The sequence below is a fragment of the Neomonachus schauinslandi genome, chromosome 10 (genome assembly GCF_002201575.2).
Source record: "Neomonachus schauinslandi chromosome 10, ASM220157v2, whole genome shotgun sequence".
Lineage (NCBI taxonomy): Eukaryota > Metazoa > Chordata > Mammalia > Carnivora > Phocidae > Neomonachus > Neomonachus schauinslandi.
Genome location: NC_058412.1, coordinates 117039226 through 117057102, shown reverse-complemented (window position 1 = coordinate 117057102; position 17877 = coordinate 117039226). Strand labels below are relative to the sequence as shown.

At 41.0% G+C, this 17877-nt stretch overlaps 1 protein-coding gene across 3 annotated transcripts in view; it reads right to left on the bottom strand.

Moving 5' to 3' along the window:
- RPRD1B (regulation of nuclear pre-mRNA domain containing 1B) overlaps positions 1-16932 on the bottom strand; it is a 54821-nt gene extending 37889 nt beyond the window's left edge. For 2 of the 3 annotated variants that reach the window (XM_021689005.1, XM_021689006.1), the window contains exons 1-3: positions 16776-16932; positions 11964-12093; positions 4343-4476 (exon numbers count right to left, since the gene is read on the bottom strand). In XM_021689005.1, coding sequence (XP_021544680.1) covers positions 4343-4476; positions 11964-12093; positions 16776-16926 — 415 coding nt within the window. In that variant the 5' untranslated portion in view covers positions 16927-16932. Of the gene's footprint in view, positions 1-2773; positions 2790-4342; positions 4477-11963; positions 12094-16775 lie in introns of all 3 variants that reach the window. The other variant, XM_044918636.1, reaches the window with a different exon arrangement.
- Positions 16933-17877: the final 945 nt, after the last annotated feature.

Below are 17877 nucleotides of genomic sequence, written 5' to 3'. Positions count from 1 at the left end.
TCCTTTTCCAACTTAGATTACACTCTTATGAAATGAATGGCCCACTGTGCCTCTACTCAAAAACCCGAATGGCCTCTAACGATATTAGTTTCCACCTATGCTCAAAGCCTACCCATGGTAAGGGCAGCAGCATCTTGAGCCATCATCTTCCTCTACTCCCACAGCACCTGGCCCTTGCTGTGCTGTATGGCCGCCGGCAGGCACAGGCCTTACCTCTCTGATAGAAACATTAAGTATCTTATTTCTTTATATCCCTATAATACCTAGAAATGTGTCACCAGACCTGAGTTGGAAACTTCTTGAAAGCAGAGGTGGCACAGAGCTTGGAAGACGCTAGCGCTGTATCAAAAATGACCATATGCCTCCGTTTACACAAACAGGACAGCCTGCTCTGTTAACTGTCCCCTGACTCATCTGTACAAAGTTAGCAATTATAATGCCCAGCATTCTCAATCTAGTCAGGCAGCTATTAAAAATAGCCTAGGAGGGTGCCTGGGTGGCTCAGGCTTATTAAGCGTCTGCCTTCGGCTCGGGTCATGATCCCAGGGTCCTGGGATCGAGTCCCACATCGGGCTTCCTGCTCAGTGGGAAGTCTGCTTCTCCCTCTCCCACTCCCCCTGCTTGTGTTCCTGCTCTCGCTGTCTCTCTCTCTGTCAAATAAATAAATAAAATCTTTAAAAAAAAAAAAAATAGCCTAGGACATCTGTCAGTCCCACTCCTATTACTGAATTTAAGACAAGGCACCCTCCCACTATCAATTCAGCTTCTGACCATAGCATTTACACTTGCTTTTTGACTCACTCAACCACTCTGTTTACAGGCAGGGCAAACACTACGGGTGGCCCCAATCTGCCTGTCCTCATATTATACACTCTCTATCCTCCAACCTGTCCCTGTGTCTCTAGGGGTCTTATACTTGGCTAACATTCAAGCAATCCTGGTTCCCTTAAGCATTTATAATACATCTCTTGGAGACCTGACTGTGGTAGAATTTTAGACACTACAGCAGACTACAAAATTAATTTTAAGGCAAAAAGTTGGCCTGAAGTCTCCCAAACACTTTATAAAATGCAGCCATCTACTTGTAAAGCTAGGTCTTCCAAAGAATCCACTTGAAATTTTCTGGGACTAAAAAACAAACAAAATAGAACAAATAAAAATAAAAAACAAACAGAAAAAACCCCAATACCCACAGATTTTATATTACTTTCATAAAGAGAAAAGAATCAGGAAATATTGTTTGTAACAGCTCCCGCATTCTTTGTTCTCTCCCTGCAAAATAAAGGCAACTTTTAAAAGGAACACATTAAACTTTACTCACGGAAAGAGAAAGCTCTGCAGCCAAGGTCTGACGCTGGACCTAGTATTCTGAAAGCACTTCACCAGTACCGTCTCAAACTGAGTGGCCAGCTCTAGACTTAAACCTGGGGAAGCTGGGCCTAGAGCTTGTGCTCTTAACCACTATGGCTTCTAATCTTGCACAAAATCTGGGGAACTAAAAATACTAACAATTCTCGTCCTATGTTTGCCAGTGGATCATATTGAGAAACTCAGAATATTAGATATTAGAAACAGAGAGTGGGGCTCAAATAAAAGTCATATTGTCACTTCATTAATAACATCTTACCTATGTTATCTCAAGTAATCTTTAGGATAATGCTATGAGGTGTTACTACTAATAGCCATACGGTACAGTGAAGAACCTGAAGCTCAGAGAGGTCTAATGCTATGCCCTAGGTCACACAGCTTGGAAGTGACAGAGCAGGGATTCATACTCTGGAAGCCTGGTTTTAAACCCTTGCTTGGAATACCTAAACTACCTATACTAAGGTCCAGGAAAGTTGGGTAACCTGCTCATGAATTCATATCCTAATTCAAATCTACTGAATACATGTGCTTCCCCAGCAAAAAGTATGGTGTGAAGAACACAGGCTTTAAAGTCATACAGACCAGAACATGAATTCTCCACTTATTAATTATATCTGGACAAAATCACTATACCCTTTTGAGCCTTAGTATCTTTATCTGAAATATGAAAATACCAAATTCATAGAGGAGTTGTAAGAATCTAAAATAAATTAACATGAAAAGCAGCCAACAGGCTGGAACATAATAGATGCTGAATAAATGCTATTTCCTTTGTATCTACCTTTCTTTTCTAAATCCTTCTACAACTGTAGGATACTGTGTGAGTCATGTGTGACTTAAGTAATAATGAAATTCCATTCAGTCCAGTGACAGCTTGAGTATGCCCAAGAACAGAGAGAAAACTTTAGAACACCCGGGTCTTACACATGGGGAAACGGGTATATAAACCCAAGTTCCACTTTTCTAAAACAAAATTCCTAAGCTTATTTATTCTCTACTGTCAAAGTTCCACAGAAAAATTTTTATTTCAAAGGTAAATTCTAGAGTTGTTTCAAGACAAAGAAATATCCATGAATCAAAGCTGAAATATAAAAGGACTATTTAATTTTGGAAATAAACTTCTGGAGAACTCATTAATATTTTGAAAGGACTGAGGTAAAATATTTTGATAACTCAGGTCCAAAGAAGATGGTGAGGAGACAGACTGAGTTAGCTGAGACTAATATACATGTTGGAACCTTTGGTATGTGTTTCCATCTTTACAGCACAGAGAAAGAGAAATCACCTTCAGATCAGCATTATCCTCCACATGGAGGAATACTGCCTCAACGGCTGTTAATGTCTAGACGCTCAAAAATATCAGAAACCCAACAGAGCTATTTTCAAATCTACCACTGCCACAAACTCCCCAATTTGCCTGACTGCTCCCTAAGGGCAAAACCATTTCCCCACCCTCTGCTCAGTCCTATAGCATTTAGCATAGCCATTTACTCAAAGCACATGTCTGGCAAATGCTTGTCAAATTGAAATTCAACACTTAGCTTCCAACATTGTCTTTCAGAGCTCCCCTACTTGCCCAAAGGTGTTTTAAAAAATCAGCACTGTTTACCAATGGTGTCTAAGAGTAGAGAAAAGAATGCTGAATAATTCCGCAACACTGTGCAGAACACCTCCAAAAGATACAATATAAACACTACCAGAATCCAAAGTAGGGAACACCTTGCTTTTAAGAAGCTACCACCAGAGTGACCTCAAAATTGTTTCCCATCAACTCTTAAGTAAAACAACAATGACCTGCAGTCTGAAAGCACTTACGTCATTCTTACAAAGCCTCTAATTTGTAGTTTTACGGGAAAGTTGCCCCATCTTAAAATGCGTGTAATCTCAGACCTGGAAGAGATCATGAAAGGTACACAATAAAGGCCCGCTGAATGAATGATATTATCAGGTAAACTAATCATGGTTGAATGCTATAGCAGAGGCATGTACAAAGTACCAGAGGAATATGGAGGGAAGGGCTACATGTGCCCAAAGTAGGGAAAATGTCAAAATGAGAAGAGCATTCCTAAAGAATGAGTTCACCGCCCAGTGAAAGGGGCAGAGGACATTTCAGGCAGAGGTAACACCAGATGCAACGGAAGAGGTACCCTGAGAGCATCCAGAAGGGAAACTGTTGGGTATGGCCAAAGACCAAGGTGTATGTGAGGAAATGGCAGAAGAATCTGGAAAAGTAAACTAGTTCAGATTATAAAGGGTCCTAAGTACTACATTAGTACTTAGACTTGTTCCTCCAGGCAATGAGTTCGTGTGCAGTCAGATCAGATCTGTAGCTCAGAAACACATCGTGCCAACTAGAATTAAACCGCAATTAACCACAAACCCACAAACCAAATGTTTGATCTTAATCCTCTTTAAAGAAAAAAAGAACATAAGCTCTTAAGAGGAGTTGGTGAGGTTCACACACATACATGTACACGCTTCTGGAGGATATCCTGGGTTCAGTAAAGACCAAAATCAATTATAGACAGCAAGCTGACAAACATCAAAAGTATGTTCCAAAACCACATCAACATTTAATGAAACCAAGCTCTAAAAGAGCTAAGAGACATATTCAAGACCCCACAGTAGTCAGTGGCAGGGCTAGGGCAAAATCTTAGTCCAAGGTGCCTCCTAGTTCCCCACAACTAAACAACGTTGTTCCTTTCCCTTGTGCAAGGAAACTCTCTGCAAGGCAGAAGAGAGCCAAGGAGAATACATAGCAAAAGTTAAGGGTGTGAGATGATGAATAGCATGAATACTAGAACCAGGCTTACACGCTGCGAGCACTACATAAATTCTCACCATCATTTATGTTCATCTCTCTGAAGAATCATATAATCGCTGGTGGTTCACAGCAACCCCCACTGCAGCTTTTCATATGTGATTCGAAAGTAGGCAAAGACCAAGAGCTGTAAACATGTGGTGATGTTTCTACCTTTGGGGGGAGGGCTCTTGGAGTCCTCCATAGACAGCTTCAGCTGCTGTATGAACTCGCCGCCATACACACTTCTTTCTTGCCAGATGTTCAGCAATCTTTCTAAAGGTTTTTTACAGCCTTCATCTGCCTCTCTGCCCAGAAAAGACGAAAAGATAGATATAAGCTTAAGATTTTTTGTGTTTAATTAGGACAGACCTACTTTAAAAATAACAACAACTGACTAAATGATTTACATATTTAAACACAGAAGGAAGAGTAAGATACACATTGTGATAAACAGATACCCAAAATTTAACCAGAAACTACATTCTTCCTGTGGTGCGTAGGGAAGACGGAGCACGTTATACAAGTAATCTGTCTTTATCTCCTTTGAAAGATGGGGCAAATAGGGCAAAAAGCCAATCGCTGATTGTTACAGAGAATTATCAAAAATTGATCATTTCAGATGTGACAGCTTGCTTCTTAAGAAGACATTAATCGAAATGTAGTGCCAGACATTCTGCTGGAAATTAAAGGGGGCCAAAACCTTTAAGGGTAGAAAAAAAAATGATTGAAAAAAAACCAAATGTTTAAAAATGGGGAATAAATTCACCACAACCCATCAATGCTAACACACCAACACTTCTACATGCCTTGCAAATACAATCATACACATATACCAAATCTGAACTCAAATTAACTACTTCATCATTATTTTAATTCTGGGTTAGGTACGTAGTACCCATTCTCACAAAGGTGTCTAATGGGTAATCTTAGAACACACCAAGCATAATATAGCCCTTTGTAATTTATATCTGAGAGAAGCTAAACCATTTTTTCCCTGACATATTGTACTCTGGAAACGGAGTATTTTCAATGAGATAACTAGAACTAGCACTCAGTGTGCAACAGCTGCTTACCAGAAAATGTCAGACAGCAAGTGGAAGAGTGTGGGAAGACTTCCTGAAAGGAAAACAAATTCCCTCACCATCCATGGTGTTCTATGACTTGTTCTGGTTTGTAAAGCGGCCTGGGTGTCAATGATCTTACCCTGAGTGACTTCCAACAAGAAGGGATACCCTGACACCTTAGTTTCTAAGCCAAGATCTTTAACAGGAACTTCAAGAAGAAAGAGGTACAAAGGAAGTATGCCCTCATGGCACGTTTCTAAAACTTGTGTTAACAGTCAAGGTAACATGAGGGTTCAGCTTGACCTGGTCAGATTGCATCATTTATGAAATATTAGTGGGAAATTTTCCTGCACTGGGGTCAAAGGACTAAATCAGGGTACATACTTTTTTTTTTTTTTCCGGTCAAACTTTTTTTAGTCAGAGGTAAGGGGGAAAAAAGGAAAAAAAATTTCAATGGTAGTTTATAAAACTTAAAGCTATGACTGAGTTATTTGATATTGGTGATAAAAACACTTTTACTCCACCTACAAAATATATCTAGAAACAAACTGCTTCTCACCTCTTCCTCTGCTGTCAAGCTGGTCCAAGCCACTATTACCTCTTGCCTGATTACTGGTCTCCCTGCTTCCACCTTTAGCCTCCTACAAGCTAATCTCAAGCTTTAAAAATTCTGTTGCATGAAGGCAGATTATGTCACTCTTTTGCTCAAAACTTCCAATGGTTCTTCCCATTCTCCCCCAGAATAAAAGTGAAAGTTCTCATAAAGCCTACAAAGCCATTCTCAACACAGGTCATTATTTCTCTGGCCTCACCTAGCCTCTCCCTTCTTCGCTCCCCAACAGCTACCCTGGCACTCTTGCCTCAGGGCCTTTGCCTAGAACCACATTTCCTTACTTGGTGGCATAGCTCAGGCATTCCTTCCTAATCTCCCTATTTAAAATTACACTCCCTACCCCTACTTAATTTTTCTCCATACAACTTGCTTCTGCTATGCTATTCAGTTTACTCATTGTTTATTTGATCTCATTTTTTAAATTTATTTGACTTCCCATAAAAAACTGTCCATTTGAATGCAACTTCCACAAGGGCAGCAATTTGTCCTCTCCCCCGCCCCCTGCTACCCACCCTAGAACAGGCACAATATTGGCCTCATTTTAATCTTTCTCGAAAATTTTTAGTTAGATTTCGATAGGCCATACAATTAGTTACCTTTCAACAATCATCTTTCCACAACAAAGTCACTCCTATCAGACATCAGCTAAACACTCACCTGCTCATTCAGTGAGGTTTATGAAATACTGTGTTTGTAATACAAAGACCAAGGCCTACGGCCTGACCTCTAGGGCCTGATCCAGTAGCCCCTTCCCTTTCCACACCCCAACCAGGGCACTAAACCACATGTATCTTCTGCTCATAACTTGCTCCCTCTCATCACGCATGTGCCTTTGCTCATGGTATCTCCTCTCCTTTGAATGGAACCCACAAAGGAGAACAAGGTGAAGGGGAGAAGTTGGAAGTAATGTAGGTGGCTGAAGTATATAAGGAATATGTGGAAATAGCAGAAGAATCTGGAAGGACAGAGTGGAATTAGATGAGGGCCCTGAACACCATATTAAGTACGTGGCCTTTATCCTGAAGGCAATGGGAAGCCTCTGATGAGATCAAATGAATGACTTAGAAAATAAAATAATTAGTATAACCAAATCACAACTAATCAGAACTTAACTGGTTGATGCTTTTAACATATAACCTGTTCTCTGCAAATTCTTTGTTCACTTAATAGAAAGAGAAACCTATCATGACAATAAATTCTTATCAAGGATTTAGTTAAGGGGGGGGACACAATGCAGACTAAATATTTGGGACTCAATTTAGACTAAGACTGATTTGGGGTACAGATTCAGCCACATTACTATATGCAATGGAAACTGATACACAAACCTGTAAAATCCAAGTCATTTTCATAAGGCTTTTACCACTAAAGGCAAAAAAAAAAGAAGCTCTAGTTTAACTGGTGAATGTAATTAGCCAAGATAGGCTAATTTCTGGAGCAATATAGTAAATCAAAGTTTTGCCAGGTAAGTTTCAAAGCTACAGATAAAACAGTCAAGAAATCTTTTTACTCATGAGGTTTTGCCCAAAGTAGCTCCAATGAACTGAAGTCCCATTAGCATTTGGAAGTGGGTACAACTAAAGCAATAAAGTAGTTTCATAACAGACAGAACTATCTTTTCAGGTTGCATTAACTCCATTCTAAACTGAGAAATCTTTAAGTGAAAAAACACCAAAAAGTCCTTGCCATTAATCAATGAATAAGCAGAAAATGGTAAGTATAACTTATATGAAACACAACTTAGTATGCATTTTTAATTCTAATTATAAATTTGATCTGAAAAGTATAAACTATGTATTATACACACAGAATTGCTGCTTTAAGTGTCAGCTGAGGCCTCACCAAGCTAACCTGGGGACCTTTTCTTCCTCTGTAGGTCTAACGGCACATCCTTGGCATACCCACTATAATTTGTGTGTTTCTGTCTTATCCCCTGCACAGTAGCTCTGTGATAAGCCTACTAAAGGTGGGAATTCTTTCTAAATAATCCCAGCACTTCCATCAGAGCCTCCTGTGAAACTGGAGCAGAAATGTTCCATTGCCAATCATGCAGGAAAGAGCAAGCCTGAGACTGCCACCCTTAGAAAGGCCTGCTCACCATGCTGGCTCTTGGCTGGCATCTGGAAGGAGTGTTCCTCAATTTCCTAACTGATAATCATGGTTTATTGTGCCTAAACTGTTTGTGCAAACAATATAATTTATGCTGAATACCTGCTTTCGTTCTGAGAGTTGGGAATTTTGGGAGAGGGTACCTGTGGCCAACACCAATAAAAACCCTGGGCACTGAGTCTCTAATGAGCTTCCCAGGTACACAACACTTCACACATGTTGTCACAACTCAAAAATGGAGGAATTTAGTTATGTTTTGTGTGACTCCACTATGAGAGGACTCTTGGAAGCTTATATGTGGTTTCCTCTGGACTGCGGCCCATGCAACTTTTCCTTTGCTGATTTTGCTTTGTATCCTTTCACTGTAATAAATCATAGTCATAGGCACAACCATACTGTGAGTCTTGTGAGCCCTCCTAGCAAGTCACCAAACCTGAAGTGGCCGTGGGAATCCATGACACAATAGTAAATAAGTATGTACATGGTGATAACTCCAAATTTATGTCTCCAGAAATTAATTTCCTACTGAGCTTCAGACTATTTCATCCATCTACCTATCTGGCATCACCCCCTTGGAATATCTACTAGCCATCTCAAACTTAGCATGGCCAAAACAAAACTCCCAACTTCCTCTACCACATCTTTTCCCCAAACTTCATCTCAGCAAATAGCACTTGCAGCCATCCTCTTAGTCATGTCAAAAACCTAGAGATAATCTGATTTCTCTTTTCCTTCATGACCAGTTCCCACTCAACTCACACAAATCCTATCAGTTTTACATGGGGGAGGTGAGGCAAATCCATTCACAAAGTAAACTTTCGATAATCTGGAAGCTTACTATCGTCTCACTGCTCTGAGTCCTAGCCAATGTCATCTCTAGCCTGTAGTAGAGCAATACCCTTCATAGGCATGTCCTTGGCCTTTATAATCCATTCTCCACACCAAGGCACAGGGACCTTTTAACCATGTGATGGAATATATCTTTCCCCTGCTTAATACCCGTCACTGACATCCCATCAGAATAAAATCCTCTCTCCCAAGGCTTATAAGACATAAGTGACTGGCACCTGCCTACCTCTCTGATCTTATCCGGATGCCGCTTTTCTCTTTGCTCAACACAACTGTTTTAACCACACTGGCCTTCATTCTGATCCTCTTAACATGCCAAGATTATTTCTACCTTAGGTTCTTTTAAATAGCTGTTTATGATTATCTCAAATGTCATTTCCTTAGAGAGGGCTTCCTTAACCACACTAGAACAGATCCCACTCCAGAATGTCATTCTATTTCATCATGTCCATATTATCACCCTCTGGAAGTATCTTGCTTGTTTATTTGGCCTTGCCTGACTTGCTCACTGCTACTCCTCTAGTGTCTGCATCAGTACTTGGGACATAGAAGGCACTCAAATATATGTGGAATGAAAAACAAAGTGCACAACTATCTCCAAACTCAGAAGAAAATAAGAAGGCATTTGTGTGGGGGCACCTGGGTGGCTCAGTCGTTAAGCGTCTGCCTTCAGCTCAGGTCATGATCCCAGGGTCCTGGGATAGAGCCCCGCATCCGGCTCCCCGCTCTGAGGGAAGCCTGCTTCTCCCTCTCCCACTCCTCCTGCTTGTGTTCCCTCTCTCAGTGTCTCTCTCTGTCAAATAAATAAAATCTTTAAAAAAAAAAAAAAAAAAGAAGGCATTTGTGTGGGAAAAAAGTTCAAAGTCCAGTTAATTAAACTGTTATTCAAATTAAATCTAACCTATGAGCTTGGCTGCTTCCTCTGACTTCAGAGGTTTGGTTTGGGGTTTTTTTGGGGGGGGAGGGGGGAGAAGTGAGGGAGGAGGGAGAGGTGAGGGAGGAGGTAGGAAATTACCATAAAAAGATTCCTAATCAATTTTGGTCAATATTAATGGGTCCACTATCTTTGTTCCTCAACTGGGCACAGAAAGCCACACAGACTACTTCTTACCCTGGATAAGGTACATCAGGATTAAAGTGGAGTTGCTGGCTTTTCTGTTCTAACAATGGTGGGAGGAAAGGGCTTAGAAACAAGGGGATCCTGAACCTAATACCCAAAAAGGACCTTAAAAGAACAAGATGAAAAAAAAAAGGAATTAGAGCTTTTTTTTTTTTCATTGAAAAGGACCAGATTTACTTTCCCCATAATGCCACAGAAATCTGCCAAGACATTTTTACAGCGCCTCCTAGATAGGCTTTAAGATGTTATACCAAGTAGAAAAGGAATTTTCAATCCCAGTATTGCCCATTCCCCTTCTCCTACTCCTTTCTACTTACCCTTTCCTGGTTTGGGGGGCAGTTAATGATTATTGTTCAATTTTTAAATAAAAATGTTATGTGTACTATCCCTACAGGAAATTATTTTAGTCAATTCCCTATACCCAAATTAATTCATTCAACAAATATTTACTGAATCCTTAAATGCCAGGGCAGACCACAATGTTGCCCAACTCCTGGCACACCAATCACACCAAGGCTACATAAATGGTACTCCCTAAAGCTATGTAACCTGACAGCTCTGTGCCAGGCAGACACGTTACTAGGTGCCTGGGATACAGCGAAGAACAAAAAAGAAATGGTCCTTCTTGCCACAAAGTTTACAATTTAGCATATTTCCGTAACTGAGCAAAGACTGGGGCCTGGGCAGTGTACTATGTGTTTTCAAATAGACTGGTGTATTTCTGCCCCACAACAACTTCAGTGAGGTAGGTGATGTCATCCCCTTCTAATCAGTTAGGAAACTTGTAACTAAGGCGTTAGTAAAAGCTAAGTAACACATCCAGGGTCACTGAGAGTGCTAGAGGCAGAGCTACAGCCCTAGAAACTTAACTACATTTCCTCAAAACAAGAAAATGCCGGGGCTCCCATTTGAGATAGCTATTCTAGCAGTCTGTTCTAAGCTTACTCTGCTATAAGGATTCAGGATTGTTTCAAGATCATAATGCATTCTGCTTCTTCAGTGCCCATGTTCATCAAAAGTAGGGGCCAGCTAAGTAGCTGACAAACAAAAATCTTTTCTCATCTCCAGAAAACTAGGTATCATTTCTTTCTTTGGGATTTTCCATTTTATTCCTTCAAAATTCTCAAATCTTTCATGGAATGCTGGACTCTTTTATACATTTGAGGCCTTTCACTTATACTTCAGACCCTAGTACAATTTTAACCAACTGGTCTCTTTTTTTTGCCCTTCCCAATTTCCTTTTGCAAAGATGTTTCTTATATGTTTACTAAATAATATTCTAGTGAAAAATAGTTGTTGTTTGCTCCTCCTGGACAACTAACTTGTGTCTACAGAAAAGCAGTTTATTTTTAAATAAATAAAAGTGATTTATAGAAGTTTTAATCAAATGAATTTCATGTGATATTAGCTACATGTGTGCTCTATGCTCTAGTCTTCTTGTTCACAAAACACAATAGTGGCAGAGATTTAATATGATATAGCCAGTGCAAGTATCTACTTTCCACACTGATAATTATTATCTTTGCAGTTACAGTAATGACCACTATTTTTAGTAAATGAGACATCTAGACATTTAGAAGGAAAGAAGTAAAAATGAAGGCATAACCAACTAATATCTTGCTATTAAGGTTTTGTTACTGGAATGTTTCCTGGTACTATTTAGCTTTGTTTTCTGACCATAAGCTAATGAGACAACTCAGCCAAGCCAAGGAAAACACCATAGTCAAGAAATGAATTCAATAAATGAATATATCTAGGGCAAAAGATGTTCAACAAGTGCTAGACTCAATCCTTTCAATGCATCAAAATGTTTACACGTCTGAGACAGTTCTTAAGGGTCCAGCAAAACATAAAACTGTAATTTGGCCTCTACAACACTCTGTAATGTACTTTGGCCTCTACAACACTGTAAAGCACAACCCTGTAAAATATGAAGTTGTCAATTTACAAAGGCTCTCCCAGAGAAGGAAAGAACAGTAAAGAGGAAAGGATAATGCATTTAAATAACAAACCAAACCAAAAAACCAGACAACATACCTGGCAACATGAGAAAAAGCATCCACAAGGACAGATTCAAATTCTCTAGTGAATTCAGGTCCTTTCCTTTTACTGTTTTGGATGACATCATTGGCTAAGTACAGAAAAGTAAGCTTTCTATTTGATTTGGCTGGAAAAAAGAAAAAAAGATAATTTAATTTACACCAAGGAAATTCTCAATCCACAATTCTGCCCTAAGCTACTCCTAAAGAATATTAAGCATTATTTACTTGAGATCAGAGTTCATTTATGTTTGAAACAACAACTTAAATAACTTATTGACATCACTAACAAAACAGGCTTGAGAATACAAGTTTGAAAAACAAAACAAGAATGGGCCATCTTCATTTCTGTGATATTTTAACAAGAACAATTGATGGTAAAAATAAAGATAATCCAAAGAAAATTCCTAAAGGATAAGCATATCCTCAAGAAGACATATTAAAATCAAGGTTTTCAATTATTCTATTGCAAAGATGAGCATTTTTAATTCACTCTTAATTACCAAATACTGCAGAATGAAAAGACTGAGCCAGGTTTCAGTTTTAAAATAGATTCTTATAATTTATGTTCCTACACTGATGATTTCTCTTTGAACACTCCAATAACAATCATCAGTCAATGATATCAATTCTACAATCCAGAGAAATCTCTAAATGCACCAATGGATATTTATCTCAAATATAAATATATATTAATGCTACGTTATTAATGAAAATTTAAAGATGTCTGAATTCTGGATATGCAAAATTATGGCTCCCACAGAAACCGTAATTCTTCTCTCTTATACATACTAAACGTAGTATTTCCTATTACTCTATATGGCATCATATATTGAACCATAAAAACCTCATGCACTATGTCTGAGTTACAGTTGCTTAGGGAAACATTACTGAATTTCCTGGCTTCTATGCACATAACTTCTCAATCGTAAAGTTACATCACTAGCATTTTTGGTCCCAGTTTTCTTTTAAAAGAAATAAATAAGAATATAATCAGACAGTCCAAAACATTAAGTTTTCTCCAATGCTAAAATACCTGAAAAACTCAAGCAAGCCTTGTATCAACCTTTACATACCTGAAAAACTAGTCCTTACTCTATTCCTCTCAGAAACCACTTGTTTCTTTTGAAATGCACACAGCATGTATAAATTCTGACACAGCAGGCATAAGATGTGACATTTTTAAAGGTAGCTACAGAAGAATAACCCAAGTTAAAAACAAGATTTTAAAAGCATGTAATAGTTTAAAATGATGACAAAGTATTCATAAAATTAAATATGGCTATCCTGAGTTTTATTAGCCTTCTGGTAATAACCTAGTTTACATGGCTAACTGATGATAATATTTAATCTTTAACTATTCTAATTATTATTCAAAAGCCGATCAAAAGTGTCAATAGTTACAATATTCTACCGTTGCTACAAAGGTATCATTATGGCAAAGGCTTTTCTTTTTTTAAAGTAAACCTTGCCCTGGGATGTTGCAACAAATAAAACTACCAAGTCTAGAACGCCATGAGTTAGCGGATTCAAAAGTACAACAGAACTTCAACAAAGGTAATTTGATTAAGCAAAACTTTACAAATGCCATATATTTTATGTTTAAAAACCCAGAATCCATTGTATAGAATGTCAATTTGGACAATTAAGACATGATACATTTTTTTTTCAGTGCTGCAAACATGACAGCCAAGAGGCCAGAGAGCCAAAGTTTTCACTATTTATAATGCCAATTAATTTTCATCATCCTCAAACTTTGCAATGGGGATTTTAGTCAAACTTTATCCCTCTACATCCAGCATCCTGAAGCCAACATAAATACCATGTGTGTAAAGGTAATACGACAAAGCCCAGAGCACTTGAATACTCACACCCTCTACTCTAGTCCCAAGTGACAACTCACTTATTCAGATGTCTTTCCAATATGACATAATAGATCCTTTCATCCCCTATCTATGCCCAATCCAAATGGAATGGAGTAGTTATTAGGCAAAATTTATATAACTAGCTGACCAAAAAATTCAATTTGTTTAGCTGGTTTTGACATCTAAAAAAGTTGGGGGGGAAAAAAGCCTATTTATCTGCATTCAGGCCAACATATAAAAACATTACTAAAAATATTCATTTAAGAGCATTTTACATCAAACTTCTCCATAAAGAAGGGAAGTTCTTTGGACAGAGCCCAAAGGGATGAATTAAGAATTATTCCCAGAAAGTGGAAAGACAATAACCCATCAAGAATAAAAGTAGTATTTAAGCAAATAATAATAATAATAATTTCTTTAAACCCTGTAAATATTTTGAAGGCGACTCAGAAATAGTCTGTAAACATCGTAGGGAAAAATGACTTGACCACAGATAGAAATGTCCACTCTTAAAGACTCAGGGTGGGCCAGAATCTAAGGGGCTAGTCAATTTGAGCATAAGGGCACAAAATCTTTTTCCACTTCAGTGTGGGGGCATTCTCTATTCATGAAGGAAGCCTGGGTATTAGGAAGCTGTATCCTGATGCATGGAAGAGCATCCTCTACTTTGGCACTATCCAATATGGTAGCCAGTAGCCACATATGGCTGTTGAACACTTGAACTGTAACTAGCACAATTATTTAAAACTTTAGTTCCTTAGTCACACATTTCAAGTGCTCAACAGCCACATGTGGCAAGGGGCTACCTTGCTGGGCATTATGGATAGAAAACATCTCACAGAAAGCTGTATTACGTAGTGCTGTTTGGATCCTCTACTCAACCATGAAAATGACGTTGGAGACCACAATTGAACTTCTAACCTATTTTTAAACTGTGTTAAAAGGCACCATGTTAAATGCTATGGGTATTACAAAGAAACAAGAAGCCCTAGTTTCTCCCTCAAAACACAAATCTAGTGAAAAAGACAGAACTAGTAAGAATGAAATAAATGCTCAATTAGTATGGGATGGGGTGGGATACAGTAACTAATTCTAATCAACAAAAGTGCTATGAGTTTGGTGCTATGAGTCAGATGATCACCTTCACTTATTAAAGGGCACTGAGGCACTGGGAACTTGAAAGCACAAATTTTGGCATCAGAGGGCGCTGGGCTGATGCTCCAGCCACATGCCCCTAAACAAAGCACTTAATCTCTCCGCATCTTTACATTCTCATCTATAAAATGGGAGATAATAATGCTGGTCTCCTTAAAACATAAAGTTCCATGAAATTAGGATCATGAGATTAGGGTTAAAGGAGCTTGTGTCACAGATGAATGCACTCTCTAAACTGTTATTTTCCATAACTCAAATAGGGTACAAGGAGGAGGATCTGGGGGCTCCAGGCTCTAGCCCCCACCTGCCCAGAGGGGACCCCTATCTCAGTACAGCACATATTTGTGGAGAGGGGAGTCTCTGCTAGAAGGCTAGAATCGGGTCTCCTGAAAGAATCTTGGATTTTGGTGTCTGATGTAGTCTAGCCTCACGAGTTCTAAGGAATTGAAAACATCACTTAACCACTTAGGTGGGATCTCCATCTCACAGATAGTGGAAAACACATGTAAAGTTACTTCCTATACTATAAAGGGCCTACTGCACAGAGGCTGCCCAAAGTGGTTCTAAGCTCCATTTCCTCAGCTTTCTGCTATGGAATCATTAGGGTAACAGCTGTGAAGGTGCCTATCCTTCCCCACCAGACTGTAAGCAACTTGAAGGCAAAGACCATGCCTCACATTGAGTAATCAGTAGTCCCATTTCACCATTATTTATGAAATGCCTATACTGTGCTTGACACCATGCTAAATGTTCATTTGGATTATCCTGTTTACTCCTTACCACAGCAAGTTGTTTGAGCCTCAGTTTTTCCTCATCTGCAAAGTTCCTACTCCAGAGAACTCTGAGAATTTAAAAAATGACAATGTACGTAAAGATATCAGTACTGCACCTGGCACATAATTAAAGGCACAGTAAGTATCAGTTTTCATCACCTCCATTTTATAGGTAAGGAAACTGAGGGTCAGAGAGGCTAGGCTGCTGGGGTCAGTGAATGGCAAAATCAGGCTTAAATTCCAGGCAGATGGCCTCTGGAGTCAACATGTTATTAAGCATCCAACCCAGTGCCTGGCACATAACAGGCTGAGCTCAATGAATGCCTGTCAGATCCTGAGCAGGGTCTAGAATCAATGAAAGATGCATGAGAAGAGGAGCCTGAGAGGTAAGGTCTAGGTAGTGTGGCCCCTTAACAGCTCCATAATGGGGGTAACTGTACCCACTTCACAGAGCCGTTCTGAGGACTAAGTGAGGATATTCGTAAAGGTCTTAAGCATAGTGACTGGCACAGAATAAAGGCTCTGTAAGTGGCAGCCATCCTTGTCCTCGTTTTACAGATGAGAAAACAGAAGCACAGAGAGATGAAGAAACTAGCCCAACATCACTCAGCTAATAAGTAGCTAAGCCAGGACTCGATCTAGGCAGTCTTTCTCCAGAGTCCTCTGGTTCTTACTCCAAATGCCCAGCAAAGCGCCTGGCACACAACAGCCTAGGGGCAGTGCCCTCTACAAGGCTGTCGAGATAATAATAGTCACAAGTGTCAGGAGTAGCCTGCGGGGAAAAGGGCTGGATGAACTAGGGAGTCTGGGAACTTCAGCCAAGTATCTTAAACCTTCCCGGGCCTCAGTTTCCTTCTCCGAGAAATGGGGATAACACTGTCTCCAACCTCAGAAGCGCAATCAGAGGCCCAGGCTTGGACAGCAAGCCTCAACTAAGCAGCTAGAGGAGCCTCGGGAGTGGGCTGGGGAGAGGTCAATCCGGGGGAGGGCCCAAGGGGCTGCGCAGGGGGTGTTTACCTTTGCGGAGCTCGCGGTGCCACACAGAGACGATGGGTCCCGCGTGCTTGCGGTGGTGGATGAGCCACAGGGACAGGGTCTGCACGCTCTGTTGAGAGTTGCTCAGCTCCGAGAGCTTCTTCTCCAACGCCGACTCGGAGAAGGAGGACATGGTGGCGGCGGTGGGGCCCTGCAGGGAGCGGCCTGGGCCGCCCAGTGCGGCGGGAAGAGTGACGGCACGAGGCCGGGGCCTCACCTGACTGCCTGCGGGGCTCTTTACTGACTGACAGACGGCCAGGGGGTAAGGAGGGGGAGGGGATGGGTCTCCGCAGTAACAGCCGCCCGCGCCGCCGCCACAAGATGGCCACCGACCTCTCACCCCGCCGCAAGCAGGGTCAAAGGGCAAGGGCCGAAGTAGCTGGGCACCGGGAGGCGTCAGAGCCACAGAAAAATGCCCCTCCAGTGGCGGCGGCCTCCCTGAACCTCGCTCAGGGTACTTCGAAAGCGACAGACTGGGAGGAAAGCGCAGTTCGGCGGCCTCCGGAAGGCGCTTTGACCGCTCGCGCCCGCACGCAGGCGCAATGAGGCTCACCGGAACCCTTTCTCCCGCTCTCGCAGAACCTTTCTGGCGCTGTACGGCGCGCTAGTTAGTACGTCACTTCCGACGGGGTGGAGGAGGCGGGAGAGTGAGGGAAAGGCTGGAAGACGAGGTAAGGGAAGAGTGGCGGGAGCGAGAGGTAACCGAACAACCGGGAGCTCTTAGAGGGGAATCCCGAGGGGACACTGATGCTGAGTGATCAGGACAGGGTACGGGAGGGGGGACTCTCTCCCTCATCTGGCAAGCCCCAGGCCGCACTCTTCTCCGTAGACGTCCTGCTCTCTGGCTGTCCACCAGCCCGCCCCTCCCACCCCCCCGCCAAAAGCTTCCTTTGGTTGTGCCAAGCCACCCACGTGCACTTTTCACGCCTTGGCTCTTGCTGTTCTTTCTCCAAAGGTGACGCCTCCCCCCCTTCTCACCTGGTGTGCTCCCACTCAACCTCCAGGACCACCCTTCAATGTCCTGTTTTGACGTTTAGTCTGTGACAGCACCGCCATAAAACACACCTTTGAGCCCTTAATTTGG